This window comes from Propithecus coquereli, unplaced genomic scaffold (assembly GCF_000956105.1).
Source record: "Propithecus coquereli isolate 6110/MARCELLA unplaced genomic scaffold, Pcoq_1.0 Scaffold17, whole genome shotgun sequence".
NCBI classification, from domain to species: domain Eukaryota; kingdom Metazoa; phylum Chordata; class Mammalia; order Primates; family Indriidae; genus Propithecus; species Propithecus coquereli.
The window spans coordinates 6030962-6040073 of NW_012141635.1; the positions used below are offsets into that span (position 1 = coordinate 6030962).

A 9112-nucleotide genomic window follows, 5' to 3' on the forward strand; every position below is an offset into this window, starting at 1 on the left:
AACTTTTTAACTTCTTTTTTTCACTTAATACATTTTCCATGTCAATATTTGTACCTCCACAAATGTAAATCTTACTGGCTAATTAGTATTTCATAGTGAGAATGGATCTCCTATATTTGGACTGGACTTTTCAGTTGTATCCATTTTTTCTGAGTATTACTTTTTTTTTTTTTTTTTTAATAGACAGGGTCTCACTCTGTTGCCCAGGCTGGAGTACAGTGGCACAACTGAACTGCAGCCTGAACTCCTGTGCTCACGCAATCCTCCTGGCTCAGCCTCCCCAGTAACTGGGACTACTACCACAGTTGGCAATTTTCCCATTTTTGTAGAGATGTACATTTCCCAGGCTGGTCTTGAACTCTTGGTCTCAAGTGACCCTCCTGCCTCAGCCTTCCAAAGTGCTCAGAATACAGCTGTGAGCACCACGCCTGACCTGAGTATTTTTTTAAAATACTAAATATTTTAAGAAGTGCCTCAGACTTTATTAAAACTTTAATGGAGGCATAAAAAATGGAAAGAACTTACAAAGTCAAAACCCTTGAAGAATTTAAGCCACATTCCTTTAGGAGAAAAGGAAAGACAGAGAGTGAATCTTAAGTTGTTGGAGTGTTTTGTTGCAAAAAAAAAGTATTTAAATGCTCTGATGTAAAAGCATACAATTAGTGGGCCAGGTTCTAGAGTTCAGAACTTGAAGGCATTTGTTTCTGAATTACTTTGAAACTGAGGTGATAGCCATCTTAGCCTCAGGCAGATTTTTTTTTTCAGCTGATCCTTTCAATCTTCCTTTTCAAATTCTGCAGAGTGGTATACTTTGATTCATTTTCTGAAAAGACTTTAGGCACTTAGAAAATCAAAAGGACAATAAGACTAATTTACATTGTACATTCAATAACTGTACCTTTAGCCTTTGGTTTTGGTCAAGTTAAATTGTGTTCTTGTGTGTGCAAAATAGTGAAATATTAGAAATATAAATTTTATATTTGTTCACAGTTTTGTTTCATTACCTGAATTGGTGAACAAAATATTTGGAAATTTAATGGCATATTTAATGACATTCCCTTATTTAGAAGGTAAGTGTGTATTTTTCAACATCTTTAATTTTACAAATATTTTAACAAATAAACATAAAATCAAATTATTACTTGCCTCCTTCATTTTTCCTTTTTTTACATAGATAAACACATTATTTTGGCCCCCATGCACATTCTGTTTTATTAAGTTTTTAATGTAAACATAATTATTACTAAACTCCAAATTCACAGTGGTTACCAGTGAGTAGGGAGGAGTACGTTCTTTAGAACCAAAAAATTAAAATTTTCATCGGTGAGACAAATTATAAAGCAAACATAAAAGTTTATAAGAAAAATGTATGAGATTAACGTAATGAGAAAGTGTAGTTCCCAACCAAGCCTCTTAGTAACTTGATTGAAATTAATTACATATCCAAACAAAGAATGTGAGTTTGGGGGTGGGGTCTAATGGAAATTTAGAAAGGGAGTGTTCTCAAAACAAACTCTGAACTTTCCTTCCACTAGTATTTGTTGAACCATACTGTATGGAGAGAGAAAAATCAAGACTAAACAATTTGCCCAGCTGGTGAAGAGCAGATCTAAGATTCAAATCTACTACACCATGCTGCTTCACTGAAAATGTTGCCTAGCTCCAATCAATTCATTCACTTAGCAAATATTAGATATCTCTTGTGCTCAAGGCATTTTTGCCAAGGGGCAGTGTGGGATACATGATAAATCAGAGATTTGTGGAGTTAAAGAAAGAGATGTACTTTGGCATCATACTGACTGGTCTGAATTCCAGCCTGTTGGATAAATTACTTTTTTTTTTTTTTTTAAGAAAACCACTCAGACTGCATCGTCTCCCTCTTACTCCCCCCAAACGGGAGAGAAGAACGATCATCAATGGAGATAAATTACTTTTTAAACTGCAGTTTTTAAGTTAGTAAAACGAAGGGGTTGTTTGGAAAAAAAAAAGAAAAGGAAAAAGGAAATGCATTTCTTAGTGACTAGCAGACAGGAGGTGCTCAATAAATTTAGTTTTCCTCTCCCCAACTCCATTTTGAGGCTAGAAGGTAAATAATCAGAGAAGTCATCATAGAAAAGGAGAAGCTGCAATTGATTTGCGTCATGAGGTGGGTGTTCACTGTATTTGGACTGGTTGAGAAGTGGGAGACAGCGTATGTAGTGAAGTACGGGGACTTCACTAGATCCTGTCCATTATGGTTTACAGGGAGGGAGAAAAGTAAGAGCTGTGAACGTCAAGTTGCCTGCTGTCATAGTCCATTTGGGTCGCTCTGACAAAGTGCTACAGGCCAGGTACCTTATAAACAACAGAAATTTATTTCTTATAGATCCAGAGGTTGTGAAGTCACACAGTAGACAGGGAGCGGGATCTCTTCGGGCTTGCTTTCTTTTTTTAAAAAAATTATTTATTTTTAACTGAAAAAAAAATAACAGTATATACTTATGAAGTACAATGTGATGTTTTCATATATATCATGGATGTTTTGGATGATTAAATCAAGCTAATTAACATATTTATCACTTCACATTGTTATTTTTGGTGGTGAGTGGGGTTTCCTTTATAAGAGCTAATCACATCCATGAGGGTACCGCCTTTATGATCTAATCAAACCCAAAGGCCCCCACCTCCTAATATTATCAACTTGGGGGTGAAGATTTCAACATATAAACTTTGAGGGTACACAAACATTCAGACCATTACACCTGCCTACTGGTAAAATCTCCTTCGGTATACTGTTGGCTCCTACAAAAATATACAATATTGTGACATTAACCTGAAATCAAGGCGTCTTTTCGGACTAACTCACCAACCAGCAAGCTTTTCCATGTTGGACTGTGTTATTGATTCATTCAACACGTTTCATTTATTCAAAGAATACCCAGGATCACACCTAAGATCTTAGTGCTAGAATTGGAGGATGTCGGTATGTTATCAAAAGGCACTGCCATAGTTTGGAAGAAGATAGACATGCAAACAATTTTAGTAAGTTTAGAAGAGATAGAGACATCTACAGCAGCACTGACGAAGAAACAATTTTCCATTTAGGATTTTAGGTAGTTCAACTCTAAAATATGAAAATAGGCATATTTGACAGACTACAAAATATATACCATTCTGATCGTCACAATGTCTATTGCAATCAATGGTAATTTTAGCGACACTTAAGATTGAAGCCCACAGAAAAACAGTTAAAAAGCATGATTGAATTATTACTGAGTGACCCTTCCCCAAAATCAGTCCCCCACATTCTTCCTTAAAAAATAGAAGCCTGGGCCAGGCATGGCGGCTAACGCCTGTAATCCTAGCACTCTGGGAGGCTGAGGCAGGAGGATCGTTTGAGCTCAGGAGTTCAAGACCAGCCTGAGCAAGAGTGAAACCCGGTCTCTACGAAAAATAGAAAGAAATTAGCTGGATAATTAAAAACATATAGAAAAATTTAGCCGGGCATGGTGGCGCATGCCTGTAGTCCCTGCTACTCGGGAGGCTAAGGCAGAAGGAGTGCTTGAGCCCAGGAGTTTGAGGTTGCTGTGAGCCAGGCTGACACCACAGCACGCTAGCCTAGGCAACACAGCAAGACTCTGTTTAAAAAAAAAATAGAAGCCTGGACTGGGCGCAGTGGTTCCCGCCTGTAATCCAAGTACTATGGGAGGTTGAGACTGGAGGATGGCTTGAGGTCGGGTGTTTGAGACCAGCATGAGCAAGAGTGAGACCCCACCTCTACTAAAAATAGAAAAAAATTCGCGGACGTGGAGGGGCGTGCCTGTAGTACCAGCAGTAGTAGTCCCAGCTACTCGGGAGGCTGAGGCAGGAGGACGCTTGAGCCCAGGAGTTGGAGGTGGCGGTGAGCTACGATGACGCCACTGCACTCTACCTGGGGCAACAGAGTGGGACTCAAAGAATAAAAGAAGGCCAGGCGCGGTGGCTCATGCCTGTAATCCTAGCACTCTGGGAGGCCGAGGCACGAGGATTATTTGAGCACAGGAGTTCCGTCTATACTAAAAATAGAAAGAAATTAATAGGACAACTAAAAATACATAGAAAAAGTTAGCCAGGCATGGTGGCACATGCCTGTAGTCCCAGCTACTTCGGAGGCTGAGGCAGGAGGATCGCTTGAGCCCAGGAGTGTGAGGTTGCTGTGAGCTAGGCTGACGCCAGGGCACTCACTCTAGCCAAGGCAACAGAGTGAGACTGTCTTAAAAAAAAAAAAAAAAAAAAAAAGAAGCCTAGAGACAGTCTAGTCCCAGCTTTTCGAAGAACACACAACTGGGGGATACCAACGACACGAACACGGATGCTGCAGTTCTCCAAGGGCAGTTTAATCCCCTTCCCCGCGTGATAGGGTTTTGCGATCCACTTCTCCTTCCTCCCCATTCTGGGGAATATTTTAATGCCCTCTGGCGCCATCCCTAGTGACGTCACGGGTACAGTTCCGCTCCGTGGCCAATCAGGAGGCCGGATTCCGGGGAAGCCCGGGGCGGTGGCGACGGCCTGTGCGCGTGCGCGAGGTCTCCGCGTGGCTATATAAACATGGCTGGCGTGGCCGCGCGGCTGGGCCGTGCAGAGCACACGTAGGGGTCTTTGGGCGCCCTAGGTTTGTAGTTTTGAAATTTCTGGCGGGGGAGGCGCTGCGTAGAGTTAGGATCCGAGGTGGGGAGCGACGCCTTTTCGGGAGCCTAACGGCCAGACTCCACCGCAGCGGGACCCGAGGCAGATGCGCTGGGCTGCGCTGGCGCACGTGTGAGCGCCCCTGAGGAAGCCGCTGGGCGCGTGTTGCTGCCGGCTGCAGCCCCGGCTCGCGCGGACGGGAGGAAGGTCCGGGACGTGCGGGTCCTGCTGTCTTGCCGGCGCCCTTCACTGACTTCCCTGCCGCGGTCCCTGCGCCTTTCCCCAGCGATGCTGTGGAGCCCGAACTGCACTGGAGTCGGCTGCCGCTTGCCAAGCCTCTCCTCACCTCTGCTCCCGGAACGGCAGCGCCGCAGCTGCCGCTGATCCCCTGGGGGGATGCCCGCCGGCCTCACCGAACCGGCCGGCACCGCTCCCCGCGCTGGCGTGAGCGCCTCTGGGACCGTGACCATGGCCCCCGCCAGGGCTCTGCCGGTGCGGGTGGAGAGCGCGCCGGTGGCCCTGGGCGCCGTGACTAAGGCTCCTGTCAGCGTCTGCGTGGAGTCCACGGCTTCCCAGCCCCTGCGGTCCCCCGTGGGGACCCTGGTGACCAAAGTGGCTCCTGTCAGTGCTCCTCCTAAACTCAGCAGCGGCCCCAGGCTGCCTGCTCCTCAGATAGTCACCGTGAAAACCCCCAAAGCCACAACAATCCATTTACCTGCTAATTTGCAGCTTCCTCCAGGTATGTTGATCACACTTCCAGCCTTATCTGTCGGTCCGGCCGGTGGTGACGGGAAACGTCGCAGCCCCGGATTGCGCCTTGTTGCTGGTAGCTCTAAAAAACTCTGAGCCAAGAGAACCTTTCATAATCTTGATTTTGCATTAAGCTTTCAGGAAGCAGCCTGTTGTGCAGTGATTTGGCCTTACAATTTTTGTGTCATTACTACATAGTTTTTCATTTCGTATTTAAGGAAAGCATCTTTTCACTTAAGCGATACATTAAAAGCTGGAACAGCATATTCGGGAGGGCCTTTGAGGCACTGGCTCCTACGTGGGGGAGGTAGGGTATAGCTGAAGTCTATTTTCTTGTGGAGAATGTACCAGTTTATACAGTGTTATTTCCACACACTTAGATTATGATGGTTAAAAAAGGTGTGTTTTAAAAGTTCTTGTGTGTTAAAACTCAGAGATTTTGAAATTTAAGCAAGCCAAAATAAGTCTACTGCTTTCTAGTACCAGAAACGAATAAATGCTGCTTCCTGCGCAATATGAGATATGTAATGATTGAAACTTTCAATTAGAAGAATCCCTTTCACTGGGAACAACTGCTAGAGTTGACGGATCAGAGCCATGCAGTTGTTACATTTGCAATTGAATCTATGTGTGAATGCTACTGTTAATGAGTCTTCAATTACTTACTATCTATTCTAGGGCTTACTCTGTTGGACTGTTTTTCATGATTTACGTAAAGGTTTTGCTTTGTAATAATTCACATATTGTAAATATGCTGGATAATTTCTGAGTGTTCTATCTTCTTAAGTGAAAGTCTCTTGGAATCTGTCTTCTATTATTATAATTTTGCTTAGCAGTAATTGGACTTCTGACCTGCAAACCTGGTAAAGAGGTAGAAGCATTGATTCAAAAGACACTGTATTTGGTCATGAACATTGTGGACAGTTCTAAGTTGTCGTTCTGCATATATTCTTATAAAGTAGTTATAAATGTGTTTGAATGAAATTACCCCCTACTGTCTAGCCACTGAAGTTTGTTTAGAAACAAAGTACTAAGATAGAAGTGACAAGAGTGAAAACTTGCTGTTAAGTGGGAATGAATCGCTTACTGAGTGAGGACTTCCTGTGTTACGCACTTTTTATATATTTTATTCATTGGTCATAATAGGCAGGTAGCAAATTAGGAAAGAGGTCTCCAAGGGTAAGTAATTTGCCCAGTACCAGGCAACCCATAGGTGTCAGAGGGGTTTAAATTCAGGTCTGTTTTAACTCTTTGCACAGCACTGTGCTTACCACTTTTTGTGTGTGTACAAAATGCCCCTTTGAATATCAGTGCTAAAAGATTATTTAGAGAATTTTAGTGCCTAATCTTTCATTTTACACACCACGAAACAAAAACTGAAATTAGCAAGAGTTAAATAGTAGCAAACTAGAACCACAACCTAAATTAGTTTGTAGCACTGTACTAAAACATGTTATGTTGTTAACCACAGAGAGAAGATAATTTGTTTTTAGGAATTGTTAGTTACAGAGGAGGTGGGAAGGTGCTGTAAAGAGGCTGCTTTGGGGAATTTCTGCTGATGTATGGCGGAAGAGCATACTAACACATTTGTGCCCTTGTTGGTGCAGAATAAGAGAACCAGTAATTAAAGAATGAAATGGAAATACTGATTAAAATAACTTTTTAAAAAAGGTTATGAATCTTATACTATTTCTTTTGTGTACTTTGGATTAGCAGTTGATTACTCAAGAGTCCTTACATTACATATGTTCTTCATTTTCCAAGGTAATGGATACTTTTAAATATTTGATTTCTCTTTAGTTTCCTCTATGAACAGAACTGTTTTTTTAAAAAAATAATACATATGCATCACAAGTTTTTCTAGGGAGCAGGGGCTTGAAATAAAAAGTGTGTGGAGGGGGCACTGTGAGGAAATGAAGGGATTTTGGTAGTTTAGTCAATCTTTTTTGTAAACATGTGGGATTTTTAGACCAAACTGTGTTCCTTTCTATTTTTGGTATTCTTCATCTCTTCTACCACTCATTTGAGAATGAAGAGCAAGGACTTTTGTGTCATAAATTGTGATAAATTCTGCATGATAGTCATACTGTACAAAAGTGTGTGAAAGTTACTTATGAAGCAGTTGAGGTCGTTTTTCATCGACCTGTCTTCATTCTGACACAGGCCATAGATTTGCAGCTTCTTTCTCAAACTCCTGAACCACTCCCTGGATAAGTTCTTTGTTTCCACTCAGCTTTATCAAAGGGTTACAGTGTATGTGATCATCAGCTCCACAGTTGTCACAGTGCTGCTGAACTTCCTGAAATGAGAGGCTATTCTCTTCATTGCTCACCATACATCATCTGTTGTTTAGATTCCAAAGGCTGTGGGGTCAGCAATGGAGTGGCCGTGGCATTATTCTATTGACAGTCATCCCTCCGGAGAAAGTGCTGGTGGTCCTTTCCTGCTGCCCTTCCTCAAGGCTAGGTTAGGTTCTCCTAGTATGTGTTCCCACTTGCATCCTGTACTCTCCCCCATAGTACTCTCACATTTTAACATTGTTGTTTTTCTTTTTGATTATCAGTTCCGCAAAGGCAGGGATACTATGTCAGTAACTTTATTATTCCTAGGGCCTAGTAAATTGTTTGGCACAGAGAAGGCCCTTAAGTGTTTGAATGCAGGCAAATGTGTGGAGAGTAGGGGCAATAGGACTGCAGCTCCTAAGGCATTCTGAGGGCCATCACCCATATCGGTGTGTTGAGTTTTGATTTCTTTACTTATTCTGCTTATAAAAGCAGTAAAAATTTCATGTAAAAAAATTACTAAAATGTAATCCCCACTTCAGAGTATTAAGAATTTTGTGGTATCCTTTTCATGATAGTACCTATAAATTTTCCTCATTTTTCAGCTATATGTGGTCCATTGTATTTATGTACCATCCTTTTTTGACCACTTTCCTATTCATGGGTATTGATACTGTTTGCAGTACTTTCTACTGGTACAAATGATGCTTTATAATAAACATCTTCTGTGTAGTTTTGTAAACATGTGTTTTTATAGGATAAATTGCTGGAAGTGGAATTGTTGGCTCAAATGGTAACATTTTGATAGGTTTTGCCAAGTTATACCCCAAATATATTATTTAAATACGTGATCAACAATGTTAATACTTACTTTTAGAAAACAACTTATGGAATCTAAGAAGTCATGGTATAGACTTTAATTAATAGTAAGAGTAGATGAGCCTTATAATTGAGTTGGGGAAGTTAGGCTTTGAATATAGAGAAATGTAGGCTGGATGATAATTCTGGTATGTGGATTTGTTACTTGTTGAATAACTATGCCTAAGAGGGCTCTCGTTAGCTCAATGTCAACTAGGTATATAATATTTGGTAGCCTGGAAGCTTCAATCCAAGGCCACAGAATAAGGACTAGGTCAGGGGTGGGGAACTTGTGGCCTTCTAGGTCCTTAAGTCTAAATCCAAATTTTTGAATCCATGTGGACTTTTGACTAAATCCAAATTTTATAGAATAAATCCTTTTATTTTTAGGATTTGTTCTGTGAAAGTTTGGATTCGGTAGAGGGGCCGCACTTGGGGATCTGAGGGCCGCATTGTAGCCTTGAGGCTGCAGGTTCCCCACTAGGGCAAGTGCTATGATCGGATTTGCATTTTAGAAAGAGAATTTTGTCAGCAGTGTGGAGCCCGGATTAGAGGCAAAGAGGGAGGCAGAGAAGTGA

General features: G+C 41.7%; 1 protein-coding gene across 1 annotated transcript in view; it reads left to right on the forward strand.

Moving 5' to 3' along the window:
• The first annotated feature begins 5040 nt into the window (after window positions 1-5040).
• Window positions 5041-9112, forward strand: part of TAF4B (TAF4b RNA polymerase II, TATA box binding protein (TBP)-associated factor, 105kDa) — a 141793-nt gene continuing 137721 nt past the window's right edge. The window contains exon 1 of the mRNA XM_012641754.1: window positions 5041-5383. Coding sequence (XP_012497208.1) covers window positions 5041-5383 — 343 coding nt within the window. The remainder of the gene's footprint in view (window positions 5384-9112) is intronic.